Raw genomic sequence first — 27,321 nt, 5'->3', positions numbered from 1 at the left:
CCGTGACCGCCGCGGGGGCCCCGGCCCGGCCCGGCCTCCCCGGGCGCCTCGAGTAGGCCCGGGCCTCCCTAGCAACCGCCCCCTAGCGACAGGCTGCCGGCCCGCCCCGGCCCTCGGCCCGTCCGCCTAGCAACCGCCCCGCTCCCAGCCTCCTGATTCGCTGGCCCGCCCCGGCCGGCCGTCGAATTCCTATTGGCTGCGAAGCGGCAGCGGGCAGCGATTGGCTGCGGCGGCGGGGCCGGGGCGGGGGGCGGAGGGGAAGGGGGCGGGCCGGGGCGGCAGGGCGGGGCTCGGGCGGTGGGGAACGGCCGCGGTGGTGTCGGCGGCCTGCCGGACTCATTGGGCGCGTGGTGCGGAGGGATACAGCGGCCGGGCGTTGGACCGGGGGGAGGGCGGAGGCGGCGAAGAAGAGGGACGCCCTGCTGACGTGAGCACGCCGGGCGGGGACTCGGACCCCTCCGCGTCGGAACGGGCTCGCCCCGGCCGGGGAGGGGGGGGAGGGGGAGGGGCGTGAATCGGTGGCGTTCTCCGCCGTGAGGAGGAAAGAGAGCCGTGGTCCTGACGGGCAGGCGCCCTCCGCCAATGGGGAGGCAGGGCTGATGCGGACCCCGCGGAGATTGGCCGGCGGACGGAGAGGGCGGGGCGTGCGCGCGCGCGACGGGGCCCACCCGGAGCGGCGGGGCGGGGCGGCGTGGGGGAGGGGTGCGCGGGGTGACCCGCCCCCTCCCCCCCCCCATACCCCCCTCCTCCGTGCAGGGCCGGCCCGGCAACATGGCCTCGGAGCTGGAGAGCCTCAACCCCAACGCCCGGATCATGACCTTCCGCCCCACCATGGAGCAGTTCCGGGACTTCAGCCGGTACATCGCCTACGTGGAGTCGCAGGGCGCCCACCGCGCCGGGCTGGCCAAGGTGCGACCACCCCCACCCACCCCCCCACCCACCCCCCGCCCCGGCCCGGGCGGAGGCCGCGCACCGGGCTCGGCCCTCCTCCGCCCAGCGGGGCCGGGCCGCCTCCGCCCTTTGTTTACCCCGCGGCGGCGGCGGGGCGGGCCTGCCCCGGCCGGGGGCGTCCAGCCCGACTTCCCCAAGTTCGGTGCGTGCCCCGGCGGCGGGCGGGCCGGCGGGCTCGGCGGTGACGGGCGCGTTTCGCTTCCCGCAGATAGTTCCTCCGAAGGAGTGGAAGCCGCGGCGATGCTACGATGACATCGACGAGCTCGTCATCCCAGCGCCCATCCAGCAGGTGGTGACGGGGCAGTCCGGCCTCTTCACGCAGTACAACATCCAGAAGAAGGCCATGACGGTCCGCGAGTTCAGAAGAATCGCCAACAGCGACAAGTACGTCCGCGTCTCCACGCACGTAGTTACTGCGGGAGGTCCTATTGCCCCGATTCCCCGGGACCGGGTCCGCGCCGCGGACTGGTGCTGGTCAGAGGCGTGAACGTGACGCCGCCGGCACACGAGGTGTGCTGGTAAAACTGGCTGTGTGGATGGGGATCTTTGTCGCTTGTGTCATCTGGCAAGAGGATATGTAATGCCCGCAGAACTCTTTATTTCTGCTGTGGACTCCTCTCTGTTTGTCCCTAGCAGCTAGACCATCAAAATACTTACTGAGTACAGTAGTAGAGGAAGGAATGTTCTTGACATGAAAAAGGACACAGAGAAAAGATCGCTTTAAAAGGAGTTTAAGCCAGATAGCCTTAGAAATTGCTATTCAGAAATGGCATTGGGATTGCCAGCTGCACGCTGCCCACTACAGCTTATTTTGTCTTGCGAGAGCAGTGCACTTCAGATACCTTAGGGTTCTGTTTCTCAAATAGAATAACTTATGGAAAATTGCTCTTTAATGCTATATGTGTAATTGTCTGGAACATATATATATATATACATGCACACATGTTAAATAGGTGTTAGAGTGTAAATTAGATCCCTCAGTGCTGCACAAAGAGGTCAGTATATAGTTATCAGGGAATGGACATCAAGAGCAGATACTTTATTGGTAAACTGAGTGTGCTTGACCAGTTTACTAGCAGGTGAGTCTGGAAATGTTTGTTACTTTCACAGTGGCAGAAAACTTTGGTTTTGGTTTTTTTTTTCCCCGAGTTGTTCTTTGTATCATTTCTGGTTTGGAGTGCATCTTTCCTTGCTAAGTAGCAACAACTAGAAAGTGAAATTGTTCTGACCTGAGACAAGTGCACAAAGCAAAAATGAAAGTAAACTGAGAAATGGGGAAAATCATTTTCTTCCTGATCCTTTGTTCCTAAGTCTTACAGGAAGAGAGCTGTGGCTGCTCTCATTGCTGTTCTGGGAGGTAGGGGTCTGGCTGATAACGTGCATTAGGTATTTTTATCGTAGCTTTCAGTTCTTTCAGTGGTAGAGAACGTTGGTTTAGACTCGTCAAGTATCAAACTGCAGAGTCTTTAGTATCTTTGTTGTTTTTTCAGGTACTGCACACCCCGCTACACGGACTTCGAAGACCTTGAACGAAAATATTGGAAGAACCTTACGTTCAATGCCCCTATCTACGGTGCTGATGTTAATGGCACACTTTATGACAAGGTAAGAAAACTGTTTTGGTTTTCAAGTAACGGTTATCCCTGTATATTGCATTCCATAAATACTAATGTAGCGTTTGACTCTTAACTTTCAGAAAGAGTTAATGATAGTCTTAGCAGAGTTCCAGCTTCTGGAGTAGGCAGGAACACAACAAACCATGTGTTTATAACATACTCTTCATTTAAGCCAGATAGTTAAAGAAGGCTAATAGAGGTAATGTTCTAAGGGACCTCTGTTAGTGTTTCAGCGTAATACAGTTTAGCTCAAGAAAGCAAAAGCAGCTGTTGCTTAAGTGTTGCTTTTATACTGCTTTGTCCTGAAAGGCGTATGAGAGTTGGAGGTGTTGATGGGTGAACAAGCACCGCTTTAGTATCCCCTAGTGCATGTATTTTTGTGGGACAGCTCTGCAGCCATTATGTGTTAGGATGATAAACGTTAGAAAAGGGTATGCATTCTACTTGCTAGTCTCCTAAATTATGATGATTTACTCTTTTAAAAGATGTTTGGAATGAAATGTGTTTCTGTTCAAGAGGGTTCAGATGTCGGCTCAAGCTCGCACTATTGTTCTCTGCTCTGTAAAGTCTGTAGCTTCGTGATTATTTCTCCTTCCTGATCATTACGTTGGCTGATAACTTTTTTTTTTTCCTCCATAAAGGTGGCTAGTAAACAATCAGTATGTAAGCTAATGCCACGCTAAACTTTTTTGTTTTAGGTGAACTAACTAATGGTTTGAGCTGTGCCAGTAGACGATTTGTGTTGATGTGCTCTTTCACAAGTGCCTGATAGCTTTTGCGATTGCCATCTCAGTTGTGTGGTTCTGTTCTTCGTAATGCTTGTTGAACATGAGGTTTGTGTTTTGCAGCATGTAGATGCGTGGAATATCGGCAGGTTGAACACGATCTTGGATATTGTGGAGAATGAAAGCGGCATAACCATTGAAGGAGTGAATACTCCTTACCTGTATTTTGGCATGTGGAAAACTTCCTTTGCTTGGCATACCGAGGACATGGATCTCTACAGTATTAATTACTTGCATTTTGGGGAACCCAAGTCATGGTAAGATTTTCTAGGGAAGCTTCTAGATGTAGAAAAAACAATACCATAAAATATTGGAGTTAAAGTGATGAAGTTATGAGAGTTGACTGAAGGAATTACCATCCCTTCGATCTTGCACTGCAGTAGTATCTGATGACAAGAACACTAGAAACCTGTAAGGAACTGCAAAGCAGTGCATGTCCTCAGTAGCATTTGTTTGGTTACCTTCTAGAAAGTCCATTTGCTGTCCTGATGTAAAGAGTTCTTCAGAATTGTAATGTAAGGTGGACACTCTCTGCTGCGATAGGGCCAGAACTTGGAAAACTTGCTTATGATTTCCTGAGGCTCTAAAATGACCGTACAGAGGTAATATGTCTGTTGTCACGCAGGCACTATGGGAACAGGCAATTTTTAACAGACTTTGAAATGTAGCTATTTATCACAGAACTAAAAGCAGGCTAGTGGATCTTGCTGACTGGTTCGTCGAGTGTCTGAGCGTTCGTGATTGTTTTTAGGGGAGGCTCCTGAATTTTTCTGTTGCATGGGTTGCATTTTAAGAGTGAATCATTCCCTTCTGTTCACAAGTAATTTCTCAAGCAACTTCAACAATTGTTTCCATGGCAGTTTTGTTGGAAACTAGTATTTTTGGCTGCTTTTTAATACAACTTTGAAGTCAAAAATAATAGCTAGCGCCATGTGACCAGTGAACAACCCCATGCAGTGGCAATAGCATGGGAACACGAAACAGAATAGTTCAATCAGATAAACCTTTTGGCCATTACTTCTTTTCCAGTAGTATGTGGAAGAAGTTAACTTTGCTGATAGCTTAGTCTGATTTATTTAACAAGGAACTCCATCAAGAATATAGCGCTCTATTCCAGAGCAAAAGCAAGCTAAGTAGGTGGTTTCATTTACTGTAGTCCAACCAACTAGGAGTTTTGTGGCGCCCATAAAAAGGTGCGTACAGAGAGAGAGAGAGAGAGAGACATAGCCCTAAAGAGCACGCCGCCAGTTGTGCATGTGTGAAGGATGTGGCATTGCATCTGACTTAGTCCCATCTTGGTCTGAGCAGCTGAAGGAGATGATTCTGTTTTCTCTCTTGCTCTGTGTTCCTCCTTGCACCGAGTATACTAGTGACTGCATGGCTGTGAACTGAGGTCAGGAAGTGCTCTTCCCTTTCTTCTCGCAATTCATGTTTTTCTGCACAGATCTGCTAATTAAATGCTTCAGGCTTTTTAGTGCCTTGACTGGTTAAGCAAGAGTCAATGGAGGAGGTGGTCAGCTTTTGGCTCTAGTGTTTTCTTGGGATAGAGAGGTAAAAGTCCTTGATAAAGATTTTTTTATCTTTACATCGTTGAATTTTGAAACAGACAGTGTAGAGATGGAGGATTTTTTTTTTTTTTTAAGTAATTCATGTCTTGATGCCTGTTTATGATTGCCAGTCAAACATTGAGATTTTGTGATGTCACTTGAACTGAACAGACTTGTTCTTATGACTGCAGGTACTCTATCCCTCCAGAGCATGGGAAGCGACTGGAGAGACTTGCAAAAGGTAATCGGGCAACTCATGTCCTGCCTTTTGTGGAAGGCGGGATGGACAGCTGCAATGGGTTTCAGCTCTTCTAGAGTACAACATGCCTGTAACATTTATAAGAGTTCAGGCTGGCATGACTGAATTGATAATTTGCCTTTAGAATATAGATTATATTACTTCTGAGTGTTTGTTTATGGTATACACACAAGAGAAATGTCACATTACAAATAATGCAGTTGTGGTATGTCTAACCTTTAACGAGAAAATCCTTAACTATTGATTATTAGAACTGGAAGGTTATAGCCAAGGGAAGATCCTTCTACGTGCAGAAGGAAGGATCTTACGCTCTTTCAAACTGACATCCATTAAAGATAAATCTCTGGGAGTTGTCCTTTTTCTTAATGCGAGCTAGCGCACTTCAGATAAGGTGGTCCATACTTGTAGGCCTAGGGAAAAATACTGTTTAAATGGTAACTTTTCCTAAAAATTACTGAAGAATTAATTTAGTTCACAGCAGAACGGTAACATCTCTCCTTGTCTTTATTTTAAACAGGTTTCTTTCCAGGAAGTGCCCAAAGCTGTGAAGCATTTCTCCGTCACAAGATGACCCTCATCTCTCCATCAATTCTGAAGAAATATGGCATCCCATTTGATAAGGTGTAGAAAAGTAATCACGGTTATACCAGCTCGGTCAACAGCTTCATGCAGCCCTGTCTCGTCTCTAACAGCAGCCAATAGCGGATGCTTAGGGAGGAAAACAGGAACAGGGAGGGTATAAGGCAATCCTTTCCCACTGTACCTCCATTTATCCGGCAGTTGGGGCCTGAAAGAGTTTGAGACAGAAAAATCTGTCAAGGACTTTTAAAAACAAAGGCTCTGTCTTCTGTGTTTGGTTTTTTTTTTTAACGTGAAACTATACACAACATCCTGTGTTAGATTAACTTTACTGCTTAGCTGTGTATTCAGTGAAGAGGGATTGTTCCTTTTTTGTTTCAAACTTGGCTCCTGCAAATTTTGTTTGTTGTGATCTGTTTCCTCAACAGAAAATATGGCTTGTTCCCCTTTTTTTTTTTTTTTTTTGTTACATTAATAACTTTATAAAGTTCCTTACTTTGTCAGGTGATAACCTGCCACCCCCCCTTCCCCACACACACACACTGAAGATCTAGGCTTTGAGTCCTTATTCAGAAGTACTGTCACGTCTGCGTGGGCAGCTGAAGGGTTTTGTTGTCATGAACCTTTATTAGACAGTGGAGAAAAGTTGAAGAGCAGCAGCAGAAGGCTGACTGAGAGTTGTACTTGAATATGAACAGCAAAAGAAAACAGTAGTAAATTTCCAAGTTGTGTGTGGATAGCAATGTTACTTGGCCTTAGATACTGTTCAGCCAGACCTGTAGCTGATACAGATAAGTACCTTTATGACCTACAGATAGCTTGTCACAGAGTATTTCATATGTATAACCACTTCTGTGCCATTTTCACCAGTTGTGTTGTGTTATAGTAAAAAACTTGAGTGTTGCTTTCTAGTAAACACCTACTTAACATAAGTAGAATAGTGAAGATAAGTATCAAGTCTATCCATTGAAAGCAAATAACTCCAACCACCATCTGTGGGTGGGGGTTTCAGGTACACTGCATGAGGGATATGGGAGCTCCTTTTATTCAGAGCCACCAAGTAGACTCTTAAGTTGTGAATAACAATGCGGTGTCTCAATTGTCTTCTAGGTGACACAGGAGGCTGGAGAGTTCATGATAACCTTCCCTTATAGCTATCATGCTGGCTTTAATCATGGCTTTAACTGTGCTGAATCTACCAACTTTGCTACTCTTCGGTGGATCGAGTATGGCAAGCAGTCTGTACTGGTAAGTGGTCTGTTGCCATCCTATTGTGTACAAATAACCTAATGCTCTGCTGCTCGTTAAGCCTCCAGTGTTTGTTCTAAGGGAGTGAATTCAGTGCTTTGTCCATTTAAGATCTGATGTTTGCTTTCTCATGTGGTGACAATGTCCAGTCAGCCTCCTGTTTCATGTCCTTGTTTCAACTATGGGTAGTATATAACATGTCTTTTAGCTTTGTGTAGATCAAGTGAGGCTTCAAAGAAAAGCAGGGGACAGGTTGTCTTTCCAAAGACGAAAGGGTGTGCTTGGTGGTCAGGACTTCTCAGTATTTTATCTGATGTTTTAACCATTATTTATTGACCATTTACCCTGGAAGTATGACTTTGGTAACTTGAGTCACCTATCAAAACAAGTTATCTTGTCTGAACCTTTAGACTGGATGGTGTTATATCCCTGTAGAGGTGCCTTACAGACATGGAATATGTTTTCAAAAGTTACATTGAAGTGAATGCTTTGAAGGGCTAGTTGTAACCATGCCCAGACGAGGGGAACCTCTGCTGCTCTGGGTAGGCCCAGAGTTTGTCTGGCTCCGACTTCCTCATTATAGTCTCTGGTTTTGCTGGCTGTTTTTGTATGAGCTCATTTTAAAACAGTCAGCTTCTACCAGCAACTCTGTAAATAGGCTGGTGAGCTTTCTTTCTTAGTTATTGCGATAACATCTGGTTTTCTGCTTTGTCGTTTTTGCTGGCTTTTCTGCCCAGTTTTTAGTAACTTAATATATGCACTTTTGACTTCCTGGGAAAGAGTCTTGAGAGTTCTGAGGCTTAATTACATGTAAGTGGGGGAATTTTTTTCTTCAATTAAGCTCCTGAAAGCAAAGTGATACAGGAATGCAGAGTAGAATTGTTGAGTATGTGGCCTTACTTGAATATTTTTTGTGACTGCAGTGCTCGTGTCGGAAGGACATGGTGAAGATCTCCATGGATGTGTTTGTGAGGAAGTACCAGCCAGATCGTTACAAGCTTTGGAAAGCCGGGAAGGACGTGACTGTCATTGACCATGCTCTTCCAACTCCAGAGGCGGCAGAGTTCCTTAAAGGGGATCTTATGCAAAAAGTCAAGAATGGGAAACAGTGTGCTGAGGAAATGGAAACAGGAGAGATGTGTAAAGAGGAGGTGGATGGGGATGAGACGAAAAGGTAGTGCTTTACATAATCCTCTGCTTTTCTGTTGGATTATTCGAAATTGGACCCATCTGCAACTGAATGTTTGCCATTCTGATAGAACAGCAGTCAGAGTTAGCAGCAGTCTGTTTTCTTGGGAGTAGGGTTTAGGGTTTACTCTTAATTGTTTTTACTGTTTGAGTTCACATTGATGATGATCTGTGGTAGATAGGAAATGCACCAGCTTGGAAGGTAGTTCTTCAACTTTGGGCAGATGTCCAAAGCCTGGATTGGAAGTGTGCACTGTACACTGGGAGGCCAGAAGAAAAACGAGGTGTATTGGGATCATGGGACAGTACTTGATAGCAAATTCTGGTACTATCAGTGCTGCAAGCTGCAACAGCAGTGTGCATTTCCTGGTTGCTGAAGGTGGACAGGCTAATCATCTTAAATTTTGCAGTTAAATATTTTTTCAGCCAGTGTCAGCTACTATTGCTAAAGTTGTCTTTGGTGGTGGGTTTTTTTGTTGTTGTTTTGGGGTTTGTTTGGGGGTTTTTTTTGTTTGTTTAGGGTAAAGAATGCCTGGCTAGAACATAGCTGCCTAATACACGATTAACAGATGCTGAGGAGTCATCCCTAAGGATTACTGACTCTGCTTCTGTAAAAGCAAAGAAAACACTTCAGAATAATTTGGAAACTATTTGGCTTGCCGGATGCTGTCTCATAAAACACTGATCCAAATCGGGCTGTATTTTGTGCGTCAAGGCACAAATTCAAGAAGCTTGTGTGTTTGGTAACCTGACATACGGATTTGTCTTCTGCAGCATCCCCAAGCATCGCATAGGAACAAAAAGGCACAGGGTCTGCCTGGAAGTGCCTCAGGAGGTGAGTGAGAGCGAGGCCTTCCCCAAAGAGGAGCTGAGCTCCACGCAGTATGAAGCGGACATGGCAGAGCCTCGTGAGAGACCTACAAGTGAACTTGTGCAGCAGGGTGAACAAGGGCTCAAGCTTCCAGGTAACTGTGTGTCAAGCTTTATCCTGGTACGTGGGGCCAGGATATTATTCTTCAGGGAGAGAAGCTACTAGAGCTGAATCTGGGGCACTCTTTCATATGATGCTTGTTGGTAGGACGTTGTCATGTCCAAAAAAGCAGACTCTAGTTTGTTAGAGCCATGGCAAGCACTTCAGAAATTTACTGTCGTGAGACTTGAGATATTGCCATTTGATTTTTCAAACCAGGGGGTGCATCTAGAACAATTTTAGGTTGTGCCCTTTAGTTAAATTTGTCTGACGCTTCTGCCACTGGTTTGAGTAAATGAAATAACCACAGCTTGAATTGTTAGCTTTTGTGGCCTATCTGTGGATAACTCCCCAGTGAGAATTATATAAAAAAAATGTTGTGGGAGAGCAAAGACGTAGGCAGCCATCCTGTAGCTGCTTCAGTAACTGACTGACCAGGTAGGTCACGGGGATGTTGCCTTTCAGCTGAATTAAAAGGAACAGGAAGTATTGCGTGAGACTTGCTTAAGAAATTGGTGCTTCTAGCTTTTGATTCTGCTCTTTTTATTTTGTCTGCCTGCATACAGAAATGTATTGGATGCCTCAGTAGTCTAAAGTCCTCTGTATCCCTGTTGTGTAATATGACCTGTTTATAGAAATTGCTTAGTGAAACATACACATGCTTCCTGGTAGTGTGGGTCTGGTATGCTGTATTTGTAATTTTGTAATCAGTAGGCTGGAGGAAAATTAACATGGGTTGTAATTGGTCAGTTATCCTTGCTCTTAAGGGAGGAGCAAGGGACCTATGGAACAATATAAGAAAAGGGCAAACATATGTAATGCCTCCCTCTAGTATTCTGTTTTCCAGCATTTTGCAGCTTGTATTTAATAATCTTCTATTGGTTTGTGGGTTTTTATTTTTCTTCTATTAAGTTTCCCATGAACCCTTGTAACCTCTTAGCCACAGCATCATGTGGCCAGTTGGGCTGGTTAGCTACACTGTATAAAGGATCATCTCCATTTGTTTATTTTTAACTCAATGTCTGCTAGCTTTGTTTGATGTACCCTAGTTCTTATACTGGAAGAGGCAGTGAGCAGATGCTTTTATTCTCTCTCTCTCTCCCCCTCTCTAAGCCAACCATGATTTTATAGGTGTTTGCATTAATGATCTGTGCTTTACATTAATGTAATTTTTTTTTTGTGTGTAGTAGTTTGCTTTCCTGTTTGGCTTTTTGCAGATGGTTACACAAATGTTCTCTCTGCTGCCCAGACTTCAGAAAAAGTCAGTATATCTTTTCTTCTAGATCGTGTGGACTCGGCCAAATTTGAAGAACTGAAAACGGTGAAGCTTGAGGAGGAAGAAGAGGAAGAGCAAGAAGCAGCGGCATTGGATCTCTCCATTTCACATGCTTCAAATTCCACTTCAGTTTTGATAACTTCGAAGCAGAGTGCAACTTCCAGCGTTCAGCCCAGCTCACCTGCATATTCTGGTTCTTCTGACTCCGAATCGACTGATCTGTTGGCAAAACAAACTCTTCCTGGGCCAGCTGGGGTGCTTACAGTCCATAGCTATGCTAGAGGGGATGCCAGCGGATTTGACAGTGAACAGACTTCAGGAAAGAAGGCCAGTGCCACCGCCAGTGTGAATGAGCAAGAGCTGTCAGAGGTATGAATGGCAAGAGTACTGAAAGCTTAAGGGCTGTATTATGTGCTTGCATAATTATAACTTGCTGTGACAAAACTTCCTATCTGTGCAGATTACATTTTCGTTCCATTGGTCTTTGCATAACAGGTTGCTTAGTTGTTAATGTGTTTTTTCTAATACCTATGGGTTTTGCTAAACAAACAAGAATTAAGGTGGAAGTCTTATACTCTTACCTCTTTTAAAAAACAAGGAGATCCTGTGTTTTGAGAACTTCTCTAAATTATTTAAGTGCTTTAAGGGAAAGGATAGCTTGGTGGTTTTGACATGGTAGTGTTAGAGGCTGATTCAGGTCCTTTTATAGTAATAGACATCAGTTTGTACCTAAAATGAATCTAGTTCAATCCAGCCTTTATTACGAGCACATTAATATGTTGGAGGGTTATTTTTTAATATAAAATCACATACATGTGTACATCTGTGTGTCCCTTTTAAAAAAAAAAAAAAATGATGGGACAAAAATTATTGTTTGGAAGAATGTAAATCTGAGTGTTTAAGAGCTGCCAATGAATGTTTTATTAGACAACGCAAGAGAAGGCTGTAATAGTTAAAATCTTACCTGGTGCTGTCTTTTCAAAATTATTTTGTTTCCCTCTTTAAATCTGTGTTTAGAGAGTGGGAGGCCAATAATGATTAAGTCTTTGAAATTCAGGAATTACAGAAAGGGAATGGCAAATGGGCAGATCTGTTGATAATTAAGCTGAAACTGAGAAAGAGTTCTCATGGATATTTTAAACTAAAGAAATTCTGTTGCTGATACGGATGTCTCCATTGCATAAGCCATACAGGGAAAAGGTGAAATTTTGAATAGGTGTGGATCGTTTTCCCCAGTATGGTGTACTTCGAAACAAATTTTCCATCAGATGGTATCTGGGAATGCTAATTTCCATTTGAATAAAAGCATTTCTGTTTCTTAGAAGTCTTGTATCCAACTCTGTGTAGGAGATTAGAGATAATGATTGTTATGCTCTCTTCTGGCTTCTTTATGAAAAGAAGAGATTTAAAAATACGTAAGATACATTTAATCTTAAGATTTGCTTCTGCTCTTAGAGGAATAACAGATTAAAAAAAGAGGGAGTGTGTTCTTACCTTCTTATCTGAGAGACTTCCTGGGCTGTTAAAATCATTGCCTTTATTGCCTTGCTTGTCAGGTTAGCAATAATTTTGTCAGTGTGTCATTTGTTTTTACATAAGACTAAAGGAAGAGGAGATAACTATTGTTGTAGTCTCCTTCCAGTCTGTCTGGAAAGACATCAATGCAAGTAAGAAGCAAAGAGGGTGAAAGTTTTTCCTTCATTTAAAATAAACCTGTTAGATCAAGATGCCAATGAACTCTAACTTTTTTAAATTTTTTTTTATTATTTTTAAATTTGGAATTTTTAGGTTGACATACAAACTGAGGATTTCTCCAGAATGCGTGAGACTCCTTAGCGTGGCTCTTCTAAGTTGAACCTTTCAAGTTGTCTGTCTTTTTTTCTGTCTTTTACACGATTCTTATATAAACAGACTTGCATGAAAAGCTATGCTGGGACCTGTGAAAGGTCTCTATTTTAATTGCTCAGCAGAGCTAGTACAGCTCTATCTGGTTTTCCCTAGCAAAAGGGCTACAAGCAGTTCTTTCAAAAACTTAGCTAGTTTAGAGCTAAAGTTAGTTTGTTAGAAATAAAATCATGGAAGCGTGTGTGCATTTTGTGGAGGTTTCTTTTAAGTTCAAAATAAATTCCTTTAAAAATGGTGTCAAAAGGACATGTGCTTATTGACTGCTGAACTGCTTCTCCTTGTCCAGGTAGCAAAGGAGTACATCAGATCAATGAAGGAGAGTAAGAAGTCCAAGGGTCGTCGCCAGCCATTGAGCAAGCTCCCACGCCATCACCCGCTCTTGGTCAAAGACTGCATTAGTGATGATGGTAAGTAAGCCTTGTGGGAAACTGCGGAGAGGGTCTCTGGTTCTGTGGACAGCATGGAGTATTCCATTAAGTAACTGGTGATAAATAGGAGTCAGCAAGTGACACCTCTGCATCCTAGACAAGGTGCTTGTCTCATTTTTCTGTGCTTGTATCATTAAATTTTTCTCTCGAATGGTGTCTTCTTTCCTTCCTGTTCCGTTCTCTGGAAATTCACATCTCTGAAAGGAAAATTAAACCAGTATCAGAGACTGTTGCATAATTGTGTCTGTCTTAGAGTATTCCATTAATTGATGTAAATATTCATGATTTAAAAACAAACAAACAAACAAAACCCACAACAACAGATTCTTTGGCTGACAGTCTTGACGTAATTTGGAACTGGTGCTGTTCTCGCCCAGTAAGCTTATCTTGTGTCTGCATGGTTGCTTGATTAGAAGCCTCTTAAAGAGGAGACTGAGTTACTAGCTCCCGTCGCACTTCTGTAAATTTGATTTCTGGCAGTCTTTCTATCATCTCCATTCATAACTTCTTGCCTTATTTAGTTTAATTTGCAAGAAGGGTATCTGTAAAAGGACACATAATCACTGAGTTAATGATCTCTTACTGCAGAGGCATCAGAGCAACTAACTCCTGAAGAAGAGGCTGAGGAGACAGAAGCATGGGCCAAGCCACTTAGCCAGCTGTGGCAGAATCGGCCACCAAATTTTGAGGCTGAAAAAGAATACAATCGGACCATGGCTCAGCAGTCTCCTTACTGTGCTATTTGTATGCTCTTCCAGACGTATCAGGTATGTCGACCAAGTCTGTTAATGTTATCATAGAGATAGCTGAATAGGTTGCTGCCGTGATGCATAGTTTTAAAAATGTCATTTTGCATGTTGCCAGTTAATAAAGCTGCATCAGTGTTGCAGTCTTCCCAAGGAATTGTTCCAGGAAAGCACAATTGAGTGAATCTCACCACACCTGTGATGGACTGCCTGTGGGTTCCCAGGGGCTCACTCAGCTGTTCAACAGAAGCTTTTGTGTTCTGTGGCTTTTGCTCGAACCACAGAATGGAGCTTGAATGTTGCTGGAGCTGACTATAAAATCCCATTTCTCTTTTCCAGACTGACACCTTCACTTCTATGTGTTTTTTGGTTGTTTGTTTTTTGTTTTTTTTTTTTAAAAACACTGCAAGTCCACTGATAGCACATGGTCTTTGGGGAGCTGGCAAGGAAGAAAACCTTTCACTTAAAAGGATTTAGGGTTGTGTTTGTGGATGGCATACGTAGAAGGCTGTCTTTTCATGGACTACATCCATAACGACAGTACCTATGGCATGTGAAAATGCGCTTTAACAAAGAGTGGCTGTAGCAATGCATAGCTTGGGATGGATTGCAGAACCGCTCTGTCGTGTTGACTAAATGCTTAGGCAGAAGTCCCACACTGAATTTTTTGCTGTGTCTAAGCTATTTTAAGGTAGCTTGAATAGTTGTCTGGTTGCATGTTCCACCTAGAGATAGTTTGTCCCTTCCCATACGCTAAGTGTATCTGATTCATTTGAGATCACTGTATGATTATGGTGGCACTAGAAACATGTTCACTACAGTTTTGGAAATAAAGACCTCAAATTTTTGTCGAGGGTTTATATTGCACATAGTTGCTACTTTCCATGAAAACCACAGACCATAATTTCTGTTCGATCTTACTATTTCTGTCTGAGAGTAGGTTCTTGTTAGTACTGGAAATTCTACATAGAAGCTGCATAGTATATGGATTTCAGTGGTGCTGACAGTGTATAAAGTTAACAATTTGAGGACAGTTTAAGTTCTCTTAGCTTCTTTTTTGAGTTCCAAATGCTATTAAGCAGAAAACTCTAGCTGCAGGTTTTAAAATGTCTGTCTACACCAGGCAGTGAAGCAGAAACTCTTCCAAGATTGCAGCTGTGGTTAGGGTCTTTGTTCCAACTTCAGAAAGTCTATAGCAAGTCTGGGAGCTCACTTCAGTTACGCATTCAAATAAAAAATTGGCACAAAATGCCAGGCAAATACTCACTTTTCCTTTGTGAAGAAGAAAAGTATCTAGCTGCTTGGAAAAAAACCTCGCATTTTCTTCAACTTTGTTACAGATTTCCCTCAGTCATTTAGTCTTTTGCTTGATGTGCAATGTTCACTGTAAATCAGTAAGTTTTACAGAATCTGAATAAACAGGACTTGTTGAAAACATGTCAGTTCCCTTCCAACTGTGATCCTTACCTGGACTTTTTTTTTCCTACCTTTTGATGCACTGTAGGAGGGACAGTGCAGCTTCATTCTGCTACGGCAATTTCTGCTAATAATATTTTTGAAAGATTAGGCAAGCTACTTTTGTGGTGGCCTATGGGGTACAAAAGACAGTTTGAAACGTTTCCTTAAAGATTCATTTCTGTTTAGCTGTGAAGAAGGGTAACTTCAGTGGAAGCATCTCTCTCTAAACTTTATATGTGATTGCTGTTTGGTTTGACATTGGTTTAGATTAATAAATTACAAAAGATTAGCCTGAAAGTCTCCTGAGCTTTAAGTGGGAAACTGCATTTTTAGTCTGCTTATTTCCCAGGAACGAAACTAGTTTCAAAGCCCATTAGACGTGTTCAGAACTACACTAGGAAAAAATAATAGGGATTGCAGTAGGTATCTATATTTGTGTGATCATAATCCTCCCATATTGAGGTAAGATAACTGCACAATGTTGGATAGGAGTGTTATGATCCTCTGTATCAGGGGGTGCCAGGGTGCAGCAGAGGTGTTGCCCATAGAGTATGAGGTGGGCTTGGCGATTCCATCTCTTCTGTCAGAAGAGATACAGTTTGATGTGTATCTCGTGGCTCACTGGGGACGCAGTTCAGACCTTAAGTTTAGCCATTTGGGTAGAAAATAATTTCATTCTGAAGCTGCAGTAGATGATGATTTTATGAACTAACTATATTTTCACCTAACCTACTAGCTCTAATCTTTCAGCACCTTCATTCTTTCTTTAAACTGGATTTATGTATGGAATAATGGGTGAGCAAAGATGACGTGAGACTGTTTTAATTGTAAAACTTAAATTTCCTGTCCGTCCCTTACAGGCAGAGTGTGGAGGCAACAGTCAAAACTCTGGAGTAACTCCAGCTGCTGCGGATGGGAAAATCCGAACCAAACCCCTGATTCCTGAAATGTGCTTTACTACAACTGGCTGCAGCACTGACCTCAATCTTTCAACCCCCTACTTAGAGGAAGATGGAACCAGCGTACTCATCACCTGCAAGAACTGCCATGTCTGTGTTCATGCAAGTGAGTGCATCCTGACTTAACCCTAATGTTCTCTGCAGTAAGTCTGTACATCATCGCAAGCCTCTGCCAGTCTGTTTAATGTACAAATAGACCAAGTTCAGCCCTTATCTGAATGGTATATGCATGAGTGCTGGCCATTGAAATATGGAATTGGCTGCATGGATAACTTGAAATACACAGCATCATCCTTAGGTCATTGATTTTAATTCCTGCTTTACTTCTGGGCCCTAGGGGGAAGGGTCTGAGTTTAGGTAAGCTCTTAAGTGAGATCTGTCTGTTCTAGGTTGTTATGGTGTATCCCCAGACAAGGCCACTGAAGACTGGATGTGCTCCAGGTGTACAGAAAATGCCTTAGAAGAGGTAAAGTTTCTCATAAGATTCTCACAGATGGAGTCTGGTACATCTGGGAACTTGCTACAAAGTTCATTTCCATAGTGTTACTTTTTTTTTTTTTTTTTTTCAATTCCTTCCTGTGAAAAGAAGGCAATTTAGAGAATGTTTAGGAGCCCGTCTGTTGTATTTTGGCGCTTTCTAAGCCATAGCAATACAATTCTTTTAACTAGTGCAAAGCTGCTGAGCTCACTTGAGTGATAAAGATGTTCTGCATGAATGTGGGAATAGCTCCATTGTCTGTCTTAATTTATGGTAGCTACTATTTCTAAAACAGAAAGTAACTTCTGCTAACAATGAGGGAAGTGTGCACACGTGAAGAAGGCAAGAAGAATGGGATTCCCTCAAAAAACTATAGAGGCTCTAGATCAGCAGAACGGGTCAACCTCTTGAACTGTATTTGCTCTTTGTTCCAGATCCTTTTACACATCCTCAAAGGATATAGGGTATTGCAGTTGTGAAAGGAACCCATAACAAACAAGCTGAACAGGTCTTCAGTGGTAGGTCTGCTTGCCTTCAAACAGACTTGAAGTCTATATTTGTTGCCATAAGGGCAGCAGCTTTTGAGAGCTAAAGGGCTGATCTGTACAAGGTAGTTAGCTCTCTTCTGACAGTGAAACCATTTTCTTCCTCTGGACTTGCATTTTGAGGAGGAAGTTCTGAAGCAAGTCTACTGCTCTGGAGTCCACTCTTTCAGCTAATGCTTTCTTCCTTGTGCCAGGACTGCTGTTTGTGTTCATTACGAGGAGGAGCACTGCAGAGAGCCAATGATGACAAGTGAGTGTTCCAGCTTTTTTGGTCTTAAGGGAGAAGCTCAATTCCTAAGTAGCTGAGGGTAAGCTAGTAAAGCTAATGTCTGCATTTGGTGTAATGGAGTGACCAACACCACCTTTCACACTTTGTGTTACTGGGGGGGGCTACAATAAAGTGTGTTTGTTGTGTTCGCATGCAGCAGTCATCATCTCTTCAGGTAATGCCTCACCCTCATTCTGTTGACAGCAGTTGTTAATTGCTTTGCATTTTATAGTGCAGAGGTGTAATGTGCAGAGGTATAATATGCCACATAAAAATAAGATTCCTGATGAGATAACATCTCTCAGTACCTTCTCACAGAGGATTTTGATTTCTCACTGTAATGTGTGGTGGCAATGGGGACAAAGGACAACCATAGCTTTAAGTAGCACAGCATATTGACATTCAGGGTACCTCTGCAGCAGGTGTAATGCATGCAGCTGCCTGTCCTGTGTCTTTTGGTATGGTGGATCGGCTGAAGTTATTTGATGCAAAATAGCAGTCAGACAGGCTTGTAGCACCGTGGGGTGACTGAAACTTGGCCTCCAAAAATTTTGTGGATGTAATATGGAGGAGCCTCAACCTCTTGGTCATGGTCTCAAAAGTAATTCAGTAGTGACTGAGCAGTTGCTATGGGACAGATTTGTGAAGGAATAAACCTATCAGGCAGGCTTTTGTAAAGCAGGTATGCAACCAGCACAAGCCACACTAAATTGCTCTCTTGTTAAGCCCGTTAGCAGTAGATTGGCAGTATGAAGAAGTCTTAGTTTTGCCCCACATGTGCCCTGTTACTAGCAGTAGGAAGGAAGATTACACTGCTAGTTCTCAGAGGCTTTTTGTCATGGTTTATATGGCAAACTTCAACAGAACTGTGTTTATTTAAACTCCAAAGTGTCTTCTGTCAGCCGAATGCATATTAATTTCTTTTTCCCCTCTTCTGTCTTGACAGGTGGGTTCATGTGATGTGTGCTGTAGCTGTACTGGAGGCAAAATTTGTGAATATTGCAGAGCGGAGTCCTGTAGATGTTGGCAAAATCCCCCTGCAACGTTTCAGACTGGTAAGGATCACCTGTGCTTCACTGGTGAGGTTTCAAAGTGTCTCTCCAGTCCATTCAGAATCTGAGAGACTTTGCTTATTCCTCCAACCCCAAGTCATCTCCTCTCCAGACTGAAGAATTTCATCTGCTCTGTTCTTTGTGTGGGGAAATAGCAATTGTCCTTGTTGCCGTTTTTTGAACCTTTCCATGTTCTAGTATATGCTTATTCAGATGAGGAGCGAGCAAGGGGGGCACAGTTTTCCATATGTAGCAAATGACATTTATACAGTGGCATAATGATGATACTTGTCTTGTTTGCTATTTTTCTAATCCCTAGTATTTGACTTGCTTTATTGACTGCTGTTGAGCACTGAGATGCTTCAGGATATGTGAGGCATTTGTATAATGAGTGGATGTCTTCAGCAAGAAAGCAACTGTACTTAACTCTCCTAGCAGCTCAGTGTTGAGGGGAAAATGATTTTAACTGCTTTGCAAATGCTAATGCATTACAGATAACATTCTTTTCCTACAACAGCCCATCAGGCCTGACCCAAGTGTAATTTGGTCACTGGTATACTAGTGATAGAATTTTAACTGTTTAGTTCTGTAGTTTGTTTTGGGTTTTTTTTTTTTGGTCTCTGGTCTTTGCCCATTATTCTAATTCTGTTGCTCTTCTCTGTGTAACTCAACAGGGTCTTTCAGCACTTGGTTATTGACTTTGCAGCATTGTAGACTGATTTAATCCAAGGTCTCGTGTTACTAGCATTCTTGGGTCACGTGCTTTGTGCATGTTGAGGTGGTAGATATTTAATGTATATTTTTCGTCTATGGGGTTACTTTAAATTTATGAATTATTGCCTTGCCATAAACTAGAACTGGTAGCCTTCTGCTTCTTTTTAATCAGAAAGTAGCAGTGCTCTCACAGAGAGTAAATGGTACGGTATCAGACACTTAGATCAGCTAGCCTTTTGTGTGAGGTAAAAGCTAGTGCCAACCAATAACCTCTAGTTTCGTGCCCACAGAAATGCATCTTCTGCAAGAAAAGAAGAAAGAGAATTGCAGGTTGCTGTGTACAGTGCTCACATGGTCGGTGTCCCACATCCTTTCATGTCAGCTGTGCCCAAGCAGCAGGAGTCATGATGCAGCCTGATGACTGGCCGTTTGTTGTCTTCATTACCTGCTTCAGGCATAAGATTCCATCTCAGGCAGAGGTGAGTAGGTGTGTGACTCCCAGGATTTGAACTGCACTGTCTTGGAGAGACTGAAAAGTTTGGCTCTTCCCGAATGTTCGGTATAATCTAACAGTGTTGGTCTTGGATTCTGATCTCAACCTTGCTGCTGCTCTGAGTGATCTTGGTCAGGTCCTTTACTGTATTTTGGTTTGCAGCCCAGAAGGACTGAGAGCATTACATCCCTTCTGTGGCTGTTGTAATGAGGAATAATGGTGAGTTTTATGCTGTGATATTTAATATGCAGGAGTTAGTGCTGGGACTCCAGCAGGCTGCATGAGTGGTCATAGAATTTCATGTTTAAGTGATTGATTGGTTTATAAAGTTCCCGTGTAGCCCTTTTAGCCATCAAAACCACAACAGTCTATTAGACAATGTTTATTGTAAAGGCCTTGCATTGCTCTGAAGAATGAGAGCTTGATTTACTTAGTAAATCAATTACAGCTGCATGTAACAGATTAGGCTTTAAGCATTTGAAATACCAGAGGCAAAACTTTTCTAAAAATGCTGCTGATGGTGTCTTGAGTAGAGTTACTCACCTCATTTTGCTTCCTTGTCTGCCAGCACCGGAACTATGGTCCTCAATACAGTCTTTATTGAGTCATTGTGTAAAAAGTGATTTTTCTCTTTTCAGCGAGCTAAGGCTGCACTGCAGGATCTGTCACCTGGACAGATAGTCATCAGCAAGCACAAGAATGGTCGCTTCTATCAATGTGAAGTGGTCAGCCTTGCAAAGGAGACTTTCTACGAGGTCAACTTCGATGATGGGTCCTTCAGTGACAACCTGTACCCAGAGGACATTGTGGTATGTTATGCAGTGGGAGTCTGGCTCCGGTAGAGGGCACATAATGCGAGTCAATTCTTGCTGCTGCAGAGCAGACACACTAGGGGATTTGGTAATTGTTCCAACCCTAGGTCATGTTGTGGCCGAGATGTGCTGCAAGATGGCCTTAGGGGTGTTACATGAGATTGACTTAACTGAGGGCACATAGGAACAGGTGTAACAGGGAGTGCAGCTAATCTTTGGCTGCTTAGCAGTGGTAGGTCTGAAGGAAAACTTGCTGATACTTGCATACCATTCCTGCATGAAGTACTTTGAAGTTGGGCCCACTGTTGGGATTTAAATACAGATGACATAGATGGATGTGTCTCAGCCTAGTTCTCCATCTCTAAAATGGAGTAATTGTTGGGGTGGTGTGCAGCGTGACTGGGATGGACTCCCTGGTGGTTTGCTGAATCTTCACGTAAGGAAGCTGCTTACCCTTCTCCTTGTCTCTCCCACCTTCCTCCTTTATGCTGTAGAGTCGAGACTGTCTTCAGTTAGGTCCCCCTGCTGAAGGGGAAGTTGTGCAGGTGAGATGGACAGATGGACAAGTTTATGGAGCCAAGTTTGTCGCATCACATGCCATCCAGATGTACCAGGTACAGAATTTTTATCTGAAAATTCATCATTGATAACAAGCTGATAATGTTAACAGAGCTGTTCTTTAAGCCAGCAGAGCTATAGGGGAGTCATGCTTAAACACTTCAGGGGATGTTACTCAGTGTTGTCAGCAATGCCAGATGCTGGTAACAGTTGCTGGAGTTACGAGCAAAGTGGTTGCTTGCAGCTCTGCTTATATCTGGCTACCTACTTGAAAGTGTCGGCTTCTGAAAAATTCCTGGTTTGCAGTTCTTCAGCAGACTCTGTTCCTGTAGCTTAAGCTACTTAAAATAAGTTTGGTTTTGCATTTCTCTGGTGAGAGTGCATCATGCCTTGCACCTTCCAAAAGGATGAATCTTGAGGCCGTATTAAAATGACCAGCCAGACTGTCTTGTCAGGTGTTAAAAGAATATCCCAAAACTTGCTGGGGTGCTTTTACTGTCATGGGATTGGTGAGGTTTCGGTTAAAGTCTGTTGCAGTGTGCATATCTGCATATGTATCTTATAAAATTCAAGTGGTAGAAGATTATTTCATGAGAGGCCTCTGTGGGGAGGAGAAGGCAAGTTCTGAGTAGCTGTGGGAGGATTCTAACTTCTGAGAATTCTGGCAGAACAACTTCTGTTTTTTTTCTAGGTGGAATTTGAAGATGGGTCACAGCTGATGGTGAAAAGGGATGATGTATATACTCTTGAAGAGGAGCTTCCTAAGAGAGTGAAGTCAAGGCTGGTAAGTAAACAGCGTGCAAACTTCTACTAAAGAAGCTCATTTAACTTAATTTGTCCTTGAACAGCAAGCTGAATGCATGGCAGCAAAAGATTATGATCTGATGCTCTCCCCAGTCATTGCGAAGCTTGGTAGTTGATCAGGCTACAAAAGCAAAGTTCTGTGTCACTCTGGAGAGACTTTAATTCTCCTTCTCCAGAGACAGGAGTTTATGGCATAGAGTCACTGTTTGGGACAGCACATTAATACCCTTTCATGCCTGTATTCGTAAGTTTCATTGTCTGTTCCCATTGCAAACAATGGCCAAGTTCCTTCATTTACCCTTTATTCGGAAAAGCTCTTAGTAGTGTGGCACCAAGAGGGCTGGCCGTTTTTTAAAATTGTAAAATAATTCAGGTGGGAAAGGACCTCTGCACGTCTCTGCTCCAGACGCCTGTTCCAAGCAGGGGTAACTTTGAAGTCAGACAAGGTTGCTCAGGGCTCTTCAGTCAAGTTTTGATCTCCAGGGATGGAGATTCCCGAGGCCCTTTCAGTCCCTGTTCTGTTGCTTTATGCTTCCCTCAATAAAAACCGTAACTATGGACAGCATGCTAGGGTATCTCGCTTTACAGCATGATCATGCAGACCCTAATGCAGAACCTGTTGGCAGGCACACAGGATGTTAGAGGTTTAGGAAAGAACGTACCATAGCTGAATCCTGTGACCAGGTGTTTAAACATGCCTGCTTCGTAAGGCACAAAATGTACTAGACTACTTGAAAGTTGGAACAGATGAGTGTGTTTATTCCTCTAAGAAAATGATTGTGAACTTAAATTAGCTACTCAGTTATATTTGAAACCTGTGATTCTTTAGATCTCTGATTGCAGATCACTTAAACTTTTATCCCCAGACTTTTAAATCCAGTTACTTAAATATTTTTCTTCTTGCGTTCAGTCAGTTTTTGAAGAAGGCTGAAGGTTCTGTTCCCAAGTGTCTTGACTTGGTTCTTCCTTACATGCAGTAGGAGGATGTGGGGGCAGGGATTTGATCTGTGTTCTAGTGACTAATTCTGGTTTTTCTCTTAGTCAATAGCTTCAGATATGCGCTTCACAGAGATCTTCGCCGAGAAGGAGGTCAGACAAGAGAGGAAGAGACAAAGAGTGATCAATTCACGCTACCGTGAAGATTACATTGAACCGGCGTTGTACCGGGCCATCATGGAGTAAGCGCTGCCTGTGGCAGAGGAAGAAGATGCCCACCTCCCCCAAGGATTTAAACGCTCCAGTACAACAGGCCATATTTGGATGCTTCGAATCCAGGGTTTTTTGTTTTGTTTTTTAAGGAAGCTAAAAAGCTGATGCTCTGCAGTAGCTGAAAGGCAGCTGTTGGATAGTGAAACAGATCCCATTTGCTGAAGCTGATGCCTGCAGACTCCTGGTCTGAAGTTGGGTCCTTTCTGAATAAGCCAGCTTGGGGGTGTTGCTTTCATCTCGTCGAGCAGTCTTGCTTTTTTATTAGAGACAATTTTGACAGGTGGCAAACTCTTTTGGGAGTTGTAGCCAGGAATCTTGGCAGCTGCAGAATAGTACAGTCTATTGTTTTAATTGAATAATGTTCCTGATTTTGGGAGTCTCCCTGGTGACCACACCTGGGCTTGAGCAGGCAGTATTACTGGTGCTTGAAATTGAACCTCTTTTTATATTTATATCCATATTTTTGTCGCAAGCAGCTTCAGTCTCTTGTTTCTCAGCACCTCCTTTCTGAGGGTTGAGCTGTAGGCTGTTCAGATCCAAGCAGACAGGAGGTGCTTGTGTGAACAGGTGAAATGTGAAATTGAATCCTATAGGACAAATTATTTAACCCTCCATTTAATATTTTTGTTCTGATACTTGTTTTGACTTACTTAATCATAAGTTTAACTGTTATAGTATGTGCCTCAGAATCAATGAAATCTGTCTGGAGCCCTGCGCAGTGCAGCCTTCTAACAAGAACAGGCATTCAGCTCCCAATAGACATTCAGCTCCCAAAGAGTTTCTTTTTTGAGTTTCTCCCCACCCCCTCTAAGGCAATAATGACCAAAGGGACAGAGTCCTAACTCTCCCTTCTTGAAATCCAAGCATCACAGTATTGGGGATGACAGGGCAGCGGTATCTGAAGCAGTGTAGTACCTCTTCTGTGGCAGCACTGTCTGTCGTGTGGCCGCAGGCTTTTGCTTACAACAGCTAATATTGGGTCTGAGACAGATAAAGCATGCACTGAACTGTATGTATTACTGAAAGGCTGTGCAATGCTCTTCTGAAGCAGGAGTGCTGCTGTGTTGCTGTCTGGCAAAGGTTACCGCAGCATTTTTATAGAGTATTAGTAGGGCACATCTCAGCCGTGTTGGAGAGAACTTGCTACGCCAGCAGTAGGAAGCTGAGTTAAGCTGGGTAGTAGGTGTACCCAGAAGATGTGCCAACGTGCTCCTGGTAATTTAAGCATTAACACACCACAGTAGGAGCTGTATAAATACGTGTTCCTTTCCCATTCTGTAGGAAAGGGATTTTAGGCTGTGGAGCAGATTGGCCACCTTCTTTTTGCATGGAATGATGGGGTGACTTTTCCTGCTGGAGAAAATTATGGTTATGTGTTCTCCAGAAACAGTTCAAAAGGAGAATTTTCTAGTGAAACAGACCTAATGCATCCCTGCTTCTATAGGGACGTGGCAATGTGTCTGCAAAGTCTGGATTTGTAACTTTTTTCCTTTTGTTACATAGGAACGCTATAAACCAAACTCTTCTGAAACCCCGGTGCATCGATTTGTGATTAGCAATAAAATGTGGTATTGTGTAGTGATACAACTCTTGATCAGAAAAGAAATAAACTACAACTTTTATAAAGAAAATCTTACTTATCCCTACATTTTTATAGGGTCAGGAGGCTGATGTGAGTAGCAAAGATTTGCACAACCACTGTTTTGCATAGAGGTATTCTGTCCCATTTTTGTGGTGGAATACCTCGTTCATCAGTATTGGAAGGCTTAAACAGATTCTGAAAGGAGATAATGGCTTTCCTTTGTGGGTTTTTTCTTTCCCATGTGCAAAACTCCTGGTCTCAGGGTATTAAATCGCTTTCTGATGAGTAGGATAGCTGGCTTGATAAAACTAGGATCTGTTAAGACCGGAGTCTAGTAGCTGCAGTTACTCTGGTCTAGTAATGGGAACGAAATTGCACTTTGACGTCTTAGCTTGTACGTAAGCCTCTCTGAAGTGATGTGCTGTGAGCAAACATGGAGAAGAGCTGGCAGGGCCTTAACAAACTTGCCTTCTGTTCTGTCAGCGTATCTTAAGATTTGGTATTAACTTCTTGTAGGCTGACCACTACCTGTATGTTACTGAAAAACATACTCTTCGTATCATCTGCCATTCTCCCTCCAGAGAAAAGGCGCCGGTGTTCAGGCTTTCTTCCCAAACTGCCATATAACATAAATGCACCTTTTGGGTGCCATGTGCTACCTGTGCTGCAAACACCTGGCTCAACAGCTGCATCCTAAAATGATCACCTAGTACGAAACAGCTGGATTTGTTTGGAGTGCTGTTGCTCAGCTGCAGCAGGTTTTGCCACCCACCTCTAACGGTACTGAGTGACTTTCAAGAGTTCCTATGCCTAGTATTTGTTCTGGAAGAGGAGCTTTGTTACGCTGCGTTTTCTGCAGGCTCCAGGTTTGCTCTTGTCAGTTGGCTGCACTGTGTTGGAAACGGCTGCCATCGTGCACTCTGAGACAAAGGGCCTTCCCATTCTTGTGCTGCATCGTTCAAATGTGAGCATAGTTTACCTACAGCAGTGTTTGAACTGCGTTTTGGCTTCTCTCTGTGAACTTAAAATTGGTGACCCTGATGTTTGAGGGGTCTATATTATTTGACCTTGCAAAAACAGTTGGTTTTATGGCTTAACGTATAACAGGTAGCAATAAAAGCTCTTTACAGAGCAGCTGTCTCAAAGGTACATATGCTTTCTGTTACCTGTACTTTGATCTTGACTGATAATAATTTTTTCCAGTGGTTTGGTTTTGGAAGTGTATTTATCCCTGTTACAGCATCATTCCAGTGAGGGCAAGGTGCTGCCAGAGTATCAGCTGGGTAGGTGCTTCTTGAATGTGTTGAGGAGGAAATCACGCTCAGTATGCCCTCGGGAGCTCTGATGGCCCTTTGTTAGGTCCGTTGCATGTGATGCTGCTGGCAGTAGACCTCCTCACTTCGCTTTTCATGAAGCTTCCATCTGTGACTGGTTCAGGTTGGACCCATAAAAAGCATTTTTAGTATAAACAAATAGTGGCTTGCCCTTAATTCAGGACGAGCTTGGCAAGCCAGTGATGACTTTTTTTAAGGTTTAAAAAGGTAACTGTATTCTTTGTAAAGCACCTGATTGCAGTAATGTTTCTGCCTGTGGCTGGACTTCTAGGAGACCTCTTTCTCCATCAGCAGACCCCTCAGATGGCCAGAGACAGTACCGTCAGTAGTAGGACCCGTTCTCCTTGCTCCTTCTCTCTCTTCCCAGTGTTTTGAGCTGGGTTGAATTGATTCTGCACTGTTTGAGGAGCGTAGCCACATATCCCAAGGCTTCCAATGCATCTCTGTTCTTCCATTCTCTAACTGGGCTCCTGTTGTCTGACATGTCTGCAGTTGTGCTTGTTTTTTTTTTTAATGCAAACATGGGATGAAATTGAGACTCTGGTAGCCTGTATGTTGTTTTCAATTTGATCAAGTAATAAATCTAATTTCAAAATGGACTATCTGTAGACTAATTTAAGAACTAAAGCAATGTAACTTGGAAATTCTCATCATGCTTCTAATTTTTCTATTAGCTTTATTCCTTTCTAATACTCATCTCCTTAATGCTTATCCAATGAGTTCTTGGGTGTCTTTCAGAGACGCTAAGCGGAGTTCTGTTATTTAAGAATTTGGTCCAGCATGGCTGTTCAACTAGAACAGGGACAGAGCCACAGAGTCATCCTTCCTTGTTGAAGTACAGACCGGAGACATCCGCAGTAAGAGCTGAGTTGCCTTAGGTTCCCCCTGTATCTGAGAGTGGCAGTGCCAGAAGAGGAGTCGTGAGAAAATCTTACCTGGGTGCAGAGTCAAACAGCTCTGTTCTTTACTTCGGTGTTGACTCTTGAATTTCACAGTGCTTGTTAAGATTTGCTGAACTGGCAGTCAGGGAAAGGAGGTTCTTCTGCCTTAGCTCAGGGATTTTTGTTACTGATACACCAAGTGACCTTGAGTAAATTGCTTATTCGTTGTAGTATTATTTCAGCCCATATCTTTGGAGCCTAAAGTGCCAGGTATTCCTGGAGTCAGCTTTTGTAGTTTGGGAAAATGTTAGCATCTCCTTTTCCCTGACAAATTTGTAGACAGTGCGCAAAACCTTTAACTGTGTGCACTTAGGGTAGTGTAAAGTGTGTAGTGTTTTAAGTTCAACGTGAACAACATGGGGTATTGCTGAAAATCAAAATAAGCCTTTTTCCTCTTTTCCCATAATCATTCTTCATTTCTTTGTGTTGCTATTAGAGCTGTTCAGCAGCTTTAGATTTCTCCCTCGGGTGAGTGAAGAGTGCAACACTTCAGGTGGGGTGAGTGTGGTGTTGCTTGGTTCCAGTAATGAGCATAGCTGAGGGTGTGTATCAGGCGTTTCCTTTGACCTCACCAGAATGGTCTACAGAGGAACGGGAAACATTCACCTGATTGCTA

General features: G+C 43.3%; 1 protein-coding gene across 1 annotated transcript; it reads left to right on the top strand.

Moving 5' to 3' along the window:
• Positions 1-287: 287 nt before the first annotated feature.
• On the top strand, positions 288-26,355 carry KDM4A (lysine demethylase 4A). The gene is made up of 22 exons (XM_082314234.1): positions 288-427; positions 757-909; positions 1,160-1,335; positions 2,442-2,556; positions 3,416-3,609; positions 5,091-5,140; positions 5,676-5,779; positions 6,848-6,985; positions 7,909-8,159; positions 8,948-9,138; positions 10,427-10,788; positions 12,611-12,731; positions 13,341-13,519; positions 15,817-16,021; positions 16,305-16,381; positions 17,133-17,188; positions 18,153-18,261; positions 19,263-19,451; positions 20,104-20,274; positions 20,772-20,891; positions 21,527-21,619; positions 22,681-26,355. Exons 2-22 carry the CDS (start codon positions 772-774, stop codon positions 22,819-22,821), a joined length of 3,180 nt encoding a protein of 1,059 aa, XP_082170360.1. The 5' UTR covers positions 288-427; positions 757-771; the 3' UTR covers positions 22,822-26,355.
• Positions 26,356-27,321: the final 966 nt, after the last annotated feature.

Source organism: Platalea leucorodia (assembly GCF_965183815.1).
Source record: "Platalea leucorodia genome assembly, chromosome: 5".
In the NCBI taxonomy this organism is placed as follows: Eukaryota; Metazoa; Chordata; class Aves; order Pelecaniformes; family Threskiornithidae; genus Platalea; species Platalea leucorodia.
The sequence above is the reverse complement of the archived record's forward strand: the minus strand, read 5'-3'. Positions and strand labels throughout refer to the sequence as shown.

Excerpts from the sequence above, each read along its gene's own strand:
- KDM4A (XM_082314234.1), top strand. The coding sequence starts at position 772 with ATGGCCTCGGAGCTGGAGAGCCTCAACCCCAACGCCCGGATCATGACC. Across the intron at positions 910-1,159 it reads ACCGCGCCGGGCTGGCCAAG|ATAGTTCCTCCGAAGGAGTG; the intron begins GTGCGACCACCC and ends CGCTTCCCGCAG. Across the intron at positions 19,452-20,103 it reads AGATTCCATCTCAGGCAGAG|CGAGCTAAGGCTGCACTGCA; the intron begins GTGAGTAGGTGT and ends TTCTCTTTTCAG.